We start from the raw sequence: 13,989 nt of genomic DNA, 5'->3' as shown, positions 1-13,989 counted from the left end.
TTTTTTTCTCTTTTTTTCTTTTTTTTTATCCTACTCTCATTACTTAATTTTCGAAACGATGGTTTCGAAGCGGGCGGTATGTTAAGAATCGTACACTATTCGATCATTATTGTATTATTTATGGATAGTTCTCGTGCACGTTGATGATTTGTTATCGCTCGATCCACGCGTTTTGCTTTATAGCAACACGTCTTGTTGATCGCAGCTTAATATTATTGTAATACTTGCCTATTCTTGTAACGTTTGATATTATTATTAGTTCTGCATTCCTCGATAAATTTAGGCAGGCTTACTCGTATTCAAAAGCTGCTTGTTCGCATGATTTACTCGACAACAAGCGCGAGCATTTTTCTCACGTGATTCCCGCGTGGACATTACCAGCCCATAGACTATTCCGTCTCCCTCAAAGGCAGATTCGGGAGCTCCGCAGCTTTTCCATCGCTGCCGATAGTCAGATTTGGTCGAGAGTTCATGCGAGCAAAACGCACGAGCGAGATAATTATAACTCTGCGGAAACGTTTATAGAATTTTGAGTTAACGCGAGTGACGAACGAACTCCGTGCCGGGATTGCTCGATAACAGCGAAAGAACCGCGATTCGCGTGCCTGCTCCGAAGTATACGTGAAGCAGTCGTAGCAGCAGTAAAAGAACTTTTGTTCGCGAGGAATTTGTCGCTGTTTGGAGTCACAATCTTATTGCATCGAGAACTCAGTGATACAGTGTGCACTGTCATTTATAATAAATACGACTCTGACTCAAACTCATACAACTTAGTCGAAATTAATCAAGCTCACCTGCTCCTACACTCATCCTGTTTTCTCGCTCTCACTCTCTCACTTCGCAGTTGCTCTTGCTCTCCCACATGCATGACTCCCGTCGTCCACACGCTCTCCAGATACCATACGCATTCTCGCGCGGTGGATTTTTCGTTTCGTTACAAAGAAACAAGCTTGGCTAAACTCATTTCCGCATCCCACTCCACGCGCTCTCTCTGAATGATACCGGAGTTCTGTTCAACGAATCTCGCTCTTAAACAACAAGAAATATCAAAACAAAATAGTGGAATGTCACTACGTGTCATCACGCATCCTAGTGGTCATAATGAATACATTATACCGAAGTATTAACATAAGATTTGTATATGCACCGACAGCAAACCCAAACACGAGCGAGAATATTGCTACCAATCTCTCCAAGATGTAATTGACTCAATATTGAAGGAAGAATAAACGAATACTAATACAATATAATTGGTTGTAGATAATGAAATCATACAACAGGAAATGAAATTTAAATATTTAGGCATAGAAATATCAGGATATGGTGATGTGGAAGCAGAGGTGAGACAGCAGACAACGAAAGCAGCCAGGATAGCAGAATCTTTGAACAATACAATATGGAAGAATAAACACATTTGGATCGAGGCCAAATCTAGAATCTACAAATTTGCGATAAGACCATTAATGGCATACGCAGCGGAGACAAGACCAGATACAGCCCAAACTAAAAGACTACTGGAAACAAATAAAAATACTCCACAGAATATCAGGGAAAATACTGTGGGATAGAGAGAGGAGCGAAGTTATAAAGAAAATGTGTAATATGAAAAATATCAACGAATGTGTTCGAAAAAGAAAGGTCGAATGAAACAAACATACCAGCCGGATGTATGAGGAAAGAATGGTTAGAACAGCCAGGGATAGGACACCAGTAGGAAGAAGGAGCCCGGAAAGACCACGAAAAAGGTGGAGTGATGACTTCGTCACCGACCGACTCCAGGCATAGGGAACGAAAAGAGAACAGGCCTAACTTATTAAGGAAGAAGAAGTATAATAATAATAAAAAATGTTTTTATGGGAAGAAAAGATATATAAAATACATTTTTATAAGATTACATTATTTTATGTAACTTTATCTTTTATATTTCATCCACGGTCGAAAACCTTTTATACATAATGCATATCTGTATTTTGTACTTGGATCTTCTTAATTCGCTGTATCATTAAATTTTTTTTTCAAACACAATTGATGCGTCCAACGACTACAAGTTTTACACATTAGTAGAAGTATTTTACAATCGCTGACTATACTAACAAATTTTTTTCATACATCTAGATGACGTTAATAAGGTTTCAACAATAGTTCGATATTGTACAGGATTAAAGTCTTTATCAAAAGATTTCTCGTGTATTATACATTCCAGATAATACATTACATACACGCCTCAATTAAAAATATTGTTCTGAAAAGGCCTCTTATTACATATTACTTCGCGTCTTTGATTACATATATTTTTATTAGACTTATCTAGCAAAGAAGTTTCTTTCAAGTACCTTTTAAATGCTGCAATCGCTCGTTTTTTATCTCTGTGTCAATTTTGGATCCAGATGTAAAATTGTACTTTTATTTAAATCAATAATTAAAAAGCACCAATGCGATAAGTATAAATAAAGTAATAAAATACACCTTAACAGGATTTGTTATATTATACATGCGCCATTGTGTATTTTTAGACATTTTATACGAATCTCCTATTATATAATATGAATAATTTGTAGGAACATATATAAAATTAGTAGAGATGCTGTTTAGGAGAGTAATTGTGAAACAATCAATAATTTTGCCAGCTCGTTGTTTTTCAAAGAACAAAATTCTTCTGCAATAAGATTATAAGTATCAAATCCTTTTACCGGTGCATTTGTTATTGAGCCATATTGTCCGATTGTAAAAGTAGGTTCCGTTAATTCCAAATAATATTCTACATCCAAAAATAGACCGTTATCAAAAGCGTTAGCATGAGTTGAACTTTCACTTCAACTGAATTTTGATAGGATGAAGGAGTACTTGTACAAAAATTATATTTCTTTGCTATCCGTCCTAATGAGCAACCTTCAAAATGAGTTTACAATGGTTTCTGTTTCTTTTGCCACGTTTCTTCTATTAATGTTTCATTAATGCTCTCTACATTACAATACGATACCTTACTTCTCCTGCGTTTCTTTATAGGCATATTTAATTTTAATTCTGCGCAAAGTTGTGCAATATAATCTTTTATTTTTTTTAACAAATCGTCCAACCTTTAAATTAACTTCATCAGGCAATATATTTTTCTTTAACAATATTAAAAAAGCTTTCTACATTTGCATTGCTTAATCAAATTGTACCAGGTGTAATCAGTTGTAATAGTAAGGCAGACCACATTGGAGTAAAAGGCATATAATGATTTGTAATATAATCAGTAATTTCTGGAGCATAATATTTATTATCTTTAACGCTGGAACAATATTTTTTAAATCATACAATTTTGATAAATATCTTTTAAAAAACGGCGAATCGATAAAAATTCGACCTTCTAGTTTATAATTTTTATCAAAAATGTCTGCGTTACTTTCTACATCTGAATTTACATGATCTATTTTTTTTTCATATTTATATTTTGTAGTATGAAATTTATTGATGTCATTAATACTTTTATGAGCCTCTTTGGAACAACATGTCAATAATATTGTCATAAATTTTTTATAGCAAAAATCTAAATCCTCCAAAGTATTGCAATGTATCAGTATACCCATGCACTCTAAAATAAGGCTTTTGTTCTGTATACATTTTGCAAATTTGTTAGAAATACTAGATGAAATACGTTTTTAAAAATGAGCACAACAGCTATGTACAACAATTAAATTTGGGCTAATATTTTCTTTTTTGCTAAGCATTACATAAACTTCTTCTGAATACTGAAATACTGTTATTTTATTCCATTTGTTTATTATTGCATTCATTATTGCCTAATTCTAATCGACAACTATAACTGAAAATAATGGCCAAGTTATACGTTTTATTTGCAAAAAGTGACGAAAAGTTTTTAAAAATATACTTATTGCATTAGTATCGTGAACAGAAATCATTCCAGGGGAAAAATAATACCATTTTTATTTATTACCATTGCATAATATAGAATGCGTTTGCATTTAATATCTTTTGGTTTACGGACAACAGTACCAGTAGCATCAAAATGAATTAGAATATCATTTTTATTCAATATGTTAATTTGTTCTTCTGTATACATATATATATATAGAATAGCAAACTCGTATTTTGTATATATGGATCATTAGATGTTAATCTACAATATATTTTTGAAACAAGTCAGACAAATTATATGAAAAAAGATGTAAATCGTTTTTCTTATTCTCTTCCGATCTTGCTTTTTGATATGTACTAAGTTTACGCAAGTCCTCAAAATATCCATCTTGAGCAAGTTCGGAGTTTGTATTTTCTAAAGTTTTTAATTGCAACATTTGAAGAGACACATAATTCATTTTTAATTTGGCCTGATCTCGCGCTTCACCTCTTAAAGTTAAAAAAATTAGACGACCTTTGTGTATTATTTCTGTACATTTTATACTGGAAACAAATATATTAATTATAGCGCTATTTAAATTTGTAACGGTACAACTTTTCTTGCGGTCACGGATTAGCTTGCCGGTGGGCGAGAAAAGAAGGAACTCCGATTTGAAAAGAAATTAACAAAATATTTATTTTAAATAAGTATTTCCTCACACTCCGTGATACAAAAATAAAAATTTATTATGAAGGGAGGAAGTTGACACCTTCGGAACTCATGTTCCTCGGAACGTTAATTACACGCGGAGAGAACTTAAACTAAATTATAACGCTCGCGGTGTCAGTTGAAATCTTAAGTCTAAATATGAAATGCGGATCTTACAAACTAACGCTCGGAAAATATTACAAGAAACGCGGACTTAATGCTAACGCAACTTAATAACTAATGCTCGCCTGAGGAAGGGATCAAAATACGCTCGCTTTGCTAGGAGAGCGCTTGTTCGGACGGAACGCTCGGGACGGAGGATATCTAAGGAAATTCCGGCGAGAAAGTTGGAACTCCGGGTAAACGCGTCGTCGCCGACCGAGTGAAATTATTTTAAATTTGCTCTGAAAATAAAACAAAAATTAAGAGTCGAGATTACAGGATAGGTAACAGGTAAAGAAACGGGTAACCGAGTACGCCCGGTATCAGGAAGCCGAGAACACCCGGCACAGGAGTGCGGTATAGAATAACCGAGTACGCCCGGTGTCAGGAGGCCATGAACGGCCTGTGTCAGGAAGCCGAGAACGCCCGGCACAGGATAACCGAGAACGCTCGGTGTTAGGAAGGCGGATAACCGAGAACACCCGGTGTCAGGGGTTTTCAGGAAACCGAGTACACCCGGTATAAGGAAGCCGAGAACACCCAGCCAAGGAGTTCCGAGTACTCCCGGAGTGTCGGTACTGGTGATTTGAAACCGACTGTTTGCTCCTTCCTGGTGTGGCTCCGTATTTATACCCTCTGGCCGCCCCCGCAGTCGGAACCACGTGTTTACCCCACTTTTCGGCACGTACCTACGCGCACGTGCTCGCGCGATGCTACGCGTGACGTCACGCGACCGGGCGCAAGAGCGAGCGAGATGGAGAATGGAACCAACGTCCGTGGCCGCGCGCGCGAGTGAGCGAGACGGAGAGTACTGACGTCACGTGGTCGGGCGTGCGAGTGAAAGAGACGGAACGATTTGTTATAATCCGGCGTGCGAGCGAGAAAGAGATATAATTTACCTGCGTAACGATGCTATCGTTACAAATTGGTAATATCAAATTTAAATTGTTGTATATGACTGCTGTATCTACACTTTGCATATGCTGTTAAAAAATTAGTATTACGTCGTATTCCGCCATAAAATTTCAATGGACATGGAAAATTTAGTAAATGTACCATATTGTTTTGGATTGTTTCTCGTATATAATCTTTGTCAATAATTCTATGTTCATCAAAAACATTATTGCGTTCAATATTAAACTGTCTTTGCAAAATACGAAATTTTTTTCGTATTTTTGATTTCGCGTTTTCTGGAATAAATTCAATGGAACTATCACTACTATTATCACTTACATTATTATTACTGCAACTTGCGCTATTTGTTTTATTTTCAGACTGTATGTCTCCACACAATGTTTGGATATTATTTTCATAAAATAGCAATTTAGGCGATTTTATAGTACGTCGTTGCGGCATAATAAAATTATAGTAAGACGCTATGTACTTCGTATAATGTTTTATTATTATTATTCTCTTCATGTAACACAAAGGCCGTTTTCAGAAGTGTATCGTTGCACTGAGATTGTAAAATATCTTCTACGATATTTTGTATGTTTGAATATTATTATTCCACCTTTTTTTCTAATTGTCAGTGAGTCCACTAATAACGTGGTGGATGCGGAAAAGGGTGGGCCATAATTTCAAATCAAATATCGCAACATGGTCAATTAAATAATTGACCTTGACAAAATTACAACTAAAATAGAATTAGGATTAGGTTAGAAAAAATACGGGGTGCGGGGAAGGGACGGACCTAAGCATCTACATTTCACGCAAAACTACTCGAACTAAAAAAAAATTATTTAAAAACAGTTTTTCTACTATAACAACTACAGTATTGAAGTTAGGTAAAATATGCATATAACTTTTTTTATAGAGCTTATCACGTGCTTCATTTTTTGTTTGACACATTTTTTCTAAAATGAATGTTTTTTTGAAATAAGTAAGAAAAACTGTTTTTTTTTCTGTATTGATATTTTTTTAATAAGACGTGAGCATTACTTAAAACCTTTTGTATGTCACTCAGTACCTTCCCATTGATAACATATGTCGTCAGAGGCTGCTCCCCTTTTGTAGAGGTTTACTAAAATTTATTTGGATACAAAGATTTGTTTGAAAAATAATGTAAATAGAATTACGATTCTTAATAATAAATTAAAATTATATCATCACGGCAATATAGCTTCAATTCAATTGGGACTGTTACTTTAAAAAATTACTTTTTAAAATGATCTGTATTAGAAAATAATTTTAATACGATAAATTTATAGAAATGTTAACATTATCTGACAAACCAGTTTACTTTGTAATTAGCGTAAAGCAATACTCTGAGAAAGGACCCGAATAAATGTCTGATTCTGTTTTTTAAATTTCTTATAGTTATTTAACGTAACGTCAAAAAATAAAGAAGTCTGTCACTTCTCAGAGTATTGTTTTACGCCAATTACAAAATAAACTGGCTTATCATAGGTAATATTACCATTTCTATAAATTAATTGAATTAAAATTATTTTCTAATACAGATTATTTTAAAAAGTAATTGTTTAAAGAGATTTACAAGTTTCATTAATTAATTAAAATTATGTCTCGACATAAAGTAACAGTCCCATGAATTGAAACTATATTGCCGTGATAACATAATTTTTATTTATTATTAAGAATCGTAATTCTATATACATTACTTTTCAAACAAATCTTCGTATGCGAGTAAATTTCTTTATGTAATTAAAAATTAAAACAGCGTTTGACCAGCCATGCTATCCCATTTATCGCTGGTATAGGCGCATAGCAGGAGACACTGAAGATTCTCAATAACAGCATCTTATTTCATGTTTTTTCTCTCCAGCGCCAACCGAGAAGGATGCACTATTGTAACACCCCCTACTACTGTCTGCCCACACCCCAACATCCGCCGCGCTGCCACTAAACATGAAAGAGTAAAATTATTAAATGGATAATAAAAATATTATAAATATTTTGAAATAAGAAGGAGTTAACTACAAAAAATTATTTATTTAAAAAAAATAATAATATTTAAAATAGTTTTTAAAAAAATTTAATAATATTATTGAATTAAGAATTGTGTTTATAATTAAAAAAGAGAAAAAAATTGATTATTTTAATATTTTGTTTATTTCAAATTAGACTGGCAAAAGATTCAAATATTTGCATAGCTCATAGATACCAAATGTTGTCAAAAGATTCAAATATTCGCATACCTCAAATCTACAAAATTATTTTGCTTGTTTAGAACATGTTTTTTTATGTTTAAAACACGTTTTTTTTTGTTATTTAAAAAACACAAATAAAACAAAAACAAATTGTTTTAAATAAAAAAACAATGTTTTTGTTTAAAATGAAAAAAACTAGTTTTTTGTCAATTCTGGCGGCGACTGTAGGAGGCATTCCTGTTTAAGTTGTTTCAGTAACCGTCAAATATCTCTACTGAAAAATAATTGTTTAAAATTAAAAAATACTTTGACTAATGTGTGAACAAGTTATTAAAACATCTCTAATATTATTGGTTAACGACTAGTAAATATACAATTTCACATTTTCACTACATAACAAGGTATAGATTCTGTGTCCAAAATTGATTTTCCGCAACTACCATTGAATTTGTTTCTCCAATATTTTCTTTGAGTAAAAGAGAAAAGAGACAATTCATTTTTACAGTGCCTAGAATATTTAAGTATGTGATTTTTTTATCTGTAAGGGAGTCAGGCGCGGATTTACGTATTTTGCTGCTTGGGGCTGAAAAGTAGCAGCCGCCCCTTGTACAGTGAAAATTAGAATTTTTATAAGAAATGCATAACGCGACCTGAACATGATGATTCCTAAATGTAACAACTTTTAACTTAACAAGTCTAATGCCTGTGTAAAATAAATTCCAAATGTATGAGCTTTTAATAGGTTAATATTAGGATATAACTTGTCAACTTGTATATACAGAGTGACCCAGAAAATCTGCCCATGCCTTCATGGGTTGATAGAGCAAGTAAAACTGAGAAGAAAAGTCCTTTACCATTTTTCGAAATTCGCAATAGTTAACGAGATAAAAATTAATTAAAGTCGGCGAATGAAGGCGTACTTTCCCTACCCGCCGCGCGCGGGATCGCCTAGCCGTCACCAAGCTAGGACCAGGCGGCGCGGCGAGGAGGGAGTAAAGCAGCAACTACCGCGCGTGGGGGGGACCGCCTGGCTGTCGCCGAGCCAAGAGCTTGGTGACGGCTAGGTGGTCCCGCGCGCGGTAGGTAGGGAAAGTACGCCTTTATTCGCCGACTTTAATTAATTTTTATCTCGTTAACTATTGCGAATTTCGGAAAATGGTAAAGGACTTTTCTTCTCAGTTTTACTTGCTCTATCAACCCATGAGGGCATGGGCAGATTTTCTGGGTCACTCTGTATAATATTGCAAAAAAACCTACGCGCATTAGCTGGTATTATAATTGATTATTTATTATATTAAATGAATTATTAAATACCACTCAGAGTGTGAGAAGGCTGCACGATAGGACTTCACACTCCGGTTTTTTGTTTTTTTGTGTTTTCTTGTTTTTTAATTTTTTTTCATTTTTTAAAGTTTATTTTTTTATTTGATTTTATTATAGTTTAATTTTTAATTAAAATGTTGATTTTGACAATAAAATACTTGTTAAATGAAGGTCCTTTAATTGTGAATTACTTCTTCAATTATTACTTATTTTATTACCTTTCTACGCGACTGAGCATTAGCAAATGAATCAATTATATCATCATAATTTATACGTTTTGCGATTTCTGACTCAATTGTAAGAACTGCTGAATAGTTGAGACGTTCATCACACATCGTAGATCAGAGATAATTTTTGACGCGCCGTAATACTGAGAAAGATCTTTCTGCTGAACAGTTTGTTACAGCTATGCATAAGAAGATTCTAAGTACGATATTAATGTAAGGATATACTTCTTGGAGGCCTTTATCGTAAATCATTTTGCAGATCTCTCGAATAGTGCTTGGAGGTTCATTTAAATTTTTTAAAAATCCAAAGAAATGGAGACATTCATTTTGAAACGATTCTGAATCTGGCAAGCCTTCTTTGTATTCATTACTTAATCTGGCAGCATTTTTAGCAATAGTTTTATCATCCATTGTAATTCCTTTAGTTAAAAAACCAAAACTCGTGCTTAACTTTTCATAGACTGCTTTTTGACGTTCTATCTCTGCAACTATTCTATCAATTATGACATAAAAAGTATTGATTTTAAAGTTTTCTCGCCCAATAAATTCGGTTTCAAAATTTCGTGATTCATCGTCTTGGAGTTTTCTTATCTTTTTTCTTTTCGATATATCTTCATACTCTGTAACAAATGATTTTTTAAGAGCAGCATTTTCGTAGGTATCAAAAGTTTTCCTAATACTTTCAACATAGTTTATTAGTGAACCGTATAGTTCTGCTACAGTATAAAGATCAATGTCAGCTGCTTGGAGCTTCTTGCTAGACAAATAAAATCTCTGTAATAAATTATCCCATACTGAAGAAAGAATAGCTGTTTCAAGACGTTGTAGTTATCGGAGGATACTTGAAGCTTCACATCCAGTACAAGATATTTCTGTTTCATCTTCCGTAATTGATGTAAGAGCCTCAATTACTTTATTCCAATCTTTATTAAGACTCTGACACGCGTCATAACGGGCTGACCATCGTGTTTGTGACAAGCCTTTTAGAGTTCTGTTTTCACGTTGTGTTAAATGTCTCTGTAATATTTCCCAGCGATAAGTAGAACTTGAAAAAAATACATACAAATTTTGAAGAAGAAGAAAAAAGTCATTACTTTCTTTACAACAACTTGCTGCATGTTCTCCAACTAAATTCAGGGAATGAGCTGAGCAGGGAGAGTATACAGCATTTGGAGAAATTTCATTAATTCTACCTTGTAATCCGGCATATTTTCCAGACATATTCATGGCATTATCATATGATTGATGACCTCTACAATTTGCAATATCGATATCAAAACCCACAAGCACAGTGACAACAGCATCAAAAAGTTCGATTGATTTATGACCAGCATTCGGAACAAAACACAGAAACCTCTCTACAGGATGTCCATTTTCCAAAACATATCTCACAATCACTGCAAGTTGATCAGTATGAGATATGTCTGGACTTGAATCTACTATAATAGAAAAATACTTGGCACTCTTTAATTCTTTAATTATTTGTTTCGTTACTTCTTCAGCCATTAATTTCATATGTAGTAGAAGATAAATACGAAGTGTGGCCTTGACCTGGATTACCGTACCTAGCTATATGCTCTGCCAAAAAAGGATCGAATTCAGAAATAAGTTCAAGATACATTATAAAGTTACCACTGCTTGACGAACCAAACTTCTCGATATGACCTCTTAAAGGTAAACCTGTAGTTACCAAAGCACGGACAGTGGCTACAACCCGTTTTAAAACGTTGCGCCAATACTTTTTCTCTGTGTCTATTTGACAAGAAAAATGTGTATCAATTTTTCCAAGAGTGTTTGATCTCATTTTCATTTCTAAAACACACGACTTGTGTTCAAAAGAATTCTCGTAATTTTTCAATGCATCATTGCCATGCTTCCAGTCGTCAAATCCTTCTTTTGCTATTTTTGTAGTTCCACCAAATAATTGACAAGGAACACAAAACACTGAACCAGAACTTTCTGAGTACATTAAATACGCTCGCTTTACTATTTGGCCATTGACAAGTTGGGTTTTAAATAAAGATTCATTTAAATATCGATATTGCTTACCGCAAAGTCTCTTTGAGCGGGAAAAATCAAAATTTTTATCATGAACATGATCTTGGTTAATTCCATGCTGCAAAACGTATTTACGTGTAGCATCGTTTATTACCCATAAAGCTGGATCCTTTACAATCACATTAGAATTAACTGCCAAATTATTACTTTGATTGATATTAGTAATAGAAGACGAAGTAGTTGGCTCTGGGGACTTTGAGGTGAAATTAGAATTAGGGTCTATGTCACAAGCTGTTGGTACAATTTCTTTGATATTATCCGAACCAGTAATGGGAAGAAGCTGTTTTGAAGAATCAGCAATGGAAATGGCTGGTTTTTCAAAGTTATTTAGTTGATTAACAACTTTCGGTTGATTAAAGAAACTATCAATTTTAAGAGTTTTTTCTACGATACTACGTTCTCTCTCAGCCTTATCCAACCTACGTTTCTTGTACTGACTTCCACTTAACCGTATTCGTCCGTCACTCATGTTTCTTATATAATATTTAAAAAAAAATTGAAGGCTGCGACAGCAATCTAATGCAAATTATAAAAAAGGAAGTAAAAGGAACAAAACGTAAAAAACTGCGATTAATAACTAAAATTTATATATACTAATCAAGAAATTTATTTGATTTTAAAATACAAAAGATAAAACATAAAATATGAAACAAATGGATATAATATTGTCGCACGCTAATTCTCACGTAACGTAAGTATCGTTGCCAATTGCCGGCCGTCGGGCTCGATCTCATATATGTAATAATCGAGGTCTAACTTCTCTTGTGAGATAGGGTTTCGGTGGGCACGACACACCGCGGAGTACGATTGAACCTCAGCCGTATACCGCCTCTGAAACGCGGTCCTGCGGCACGACGCGCTGCGGCATGATATACTGCGGTGCGTCGTGTCTCCATATTTTGCCGCCCCTATATTTTGCCGCCCTGGACTATAGCCCATTAAGCCCCTATAGTAAATCCAGCCCTGAAGGGAGTCTTCCGCAACCTGTATCGAGTTTGTTTCTTTTCTACATTTTTTCTAGAGTTTAAAGCCTTCTCTCAGAGAAAGGAAAAAAGCGACAATTCATTTTTACGATGTCTAGAATTTTTTAAGTGTATTTGAGGGTGGTTTTTGGCTTGTAAGCGTGTCTTTCGCAACATGTATCGGATCTGCTACAGTAGATGATAGAGGCGGGTTCTGGACTACTTAGTGGTGGGGGAAAGGGAGAGTGTGTGACGTCACGGGGGAGGTATGTGATGTCACGGGGGGGTGTCCCCCTCTTTAATTAATTTAATTGATATCAAGCAATTAATTAAAATAATTTTTATATCAAGGTATTCATTAAAATAATAATTTTTATATCATTTTTATATTAATTAAAATAATTTTTTTTTTATATCAAGCTGTTAATATAATTTTTATATTACATTATTAATTAAAATAATTTTTATATTAATTTTATATTAATTTATTAAAAATTTTAAATAGGAAAATAAAATAACAATTGTTGGAGAAATCCTCACCACCATTACCATAAGTCCCCCGAATAGTTCTCTCTCTCTCTCTCTCTCTCCACAATAACGTTTCTTTCCCGAATAATTGTTATTTACTAAATTAATTTTTAATAAATTAATATAAATTTTCATTATGTTTATATTAGGTTAATATTAACCTATTATCAATTTAATATAAATTCTATGTTAATTTATTAAAAATTAATTTAACAAATAAGAATTATTTAGGAATAAACGTATTGCTTTCTCTCTCTTTCTCTCTGTCTCCCTCCCTTCTGCGCTCTCTCGCTTGCACACGTTATGGCTACTGAATATGGTTATTTCTCACACTCACACACGTTATGTTTTCGCTCACATAGTTTTCCCGAATAATTGTTATTTGCTAAACTAATTTTGATAAATTAATATGAATTTTTATTATGTTTATATTAGGTTAATATTAACCTATTATCAATTTAATATAAATTTTAAAATTATTACGTCATCTTCGCTCTGCAAACTGGTCGAAAAAATATCATGGCCGAGGACACGAGCCGATTCGATCATTGCAATTTGATTAATGTGAAACTCTATCTGAACTCTGACTGTTATCCGAGAGAAAATATGAATTTGGATTTTGGTAAACACAGATGGGCTATTCTGTACGACATGTACATGCATTTCTGCAAAATCTATCTCGGATACAAAAATCTCCAGCTGAGTTTCTCCATAACGGAGTTTCTATACGGTCTATTCACCATGATCGACTGCTGTCGATAAAGCGAATCGATTAAAATCGCAACCATCGATGTGCGATTAAAATTCGAGACTAATACTAACGGCAAATAGTAGCGCCTATTGCCTTATAATAAACGATTGCGTGATTCAGTATAACCCGTTGACAAATATTGTGCGCAAAATTACCTAATTGCACAATCCTCTTTCTGGAGAGAACTGATTACATAAACACAATATTGAAAATAACTACGACGAAGAGACCCATGTAGCGAAGACGTGGATTCTCTCTGAATTATTTGTTATATTAAAAACATTGTATACACAAATGTATTCACAATTGGTGGTCAAGA

General features: G+C 33.9%; 1 protein-coding gene across 1 annotated transcript; it reads right to left on the bottom strand.

Annotated features, from left to right (window-relative positions):
• Window positions 1-10,869: 10,869 nt before the first annotated feature.
• Window positions 10,870-11,898, bottom strand: LOC120359327 (zinc finger MYM-type protein 5-like). Its single transcript, XM_039456459.1, has one exon. The coding sequence runs from the start codon at window positions 11,896-11,898 to the stop codon at window positions 10,870-10,872; it is 1,029 nt and encodes a 342-aa protein (XP_039312393.1).
• Window positions 11,899-13,989: the final 2,091 nt, after the last annotated feature.

This window comes from Solenopsis invicta, chromosome 13 (assembly GCF_016802725.1).
Source record: "Solenopsis invicta isolate M01_SB chromosome 13, UNIL_Sinv_3.0, whole genome shotgun sequence".
Taxonomy (NCBI): domain Eukaryota; kingdom Metazoa; phylum Arthropoda; class Insecta; order Hymenoptera; family Formicidae; genus Solenopsis; species Solenopsis invicta.
The sequence above is the reverse complement of the archived record's forward strand: the minus strand, read 5'-3'. Positions and strand labels throughout refer to the sequence as shown.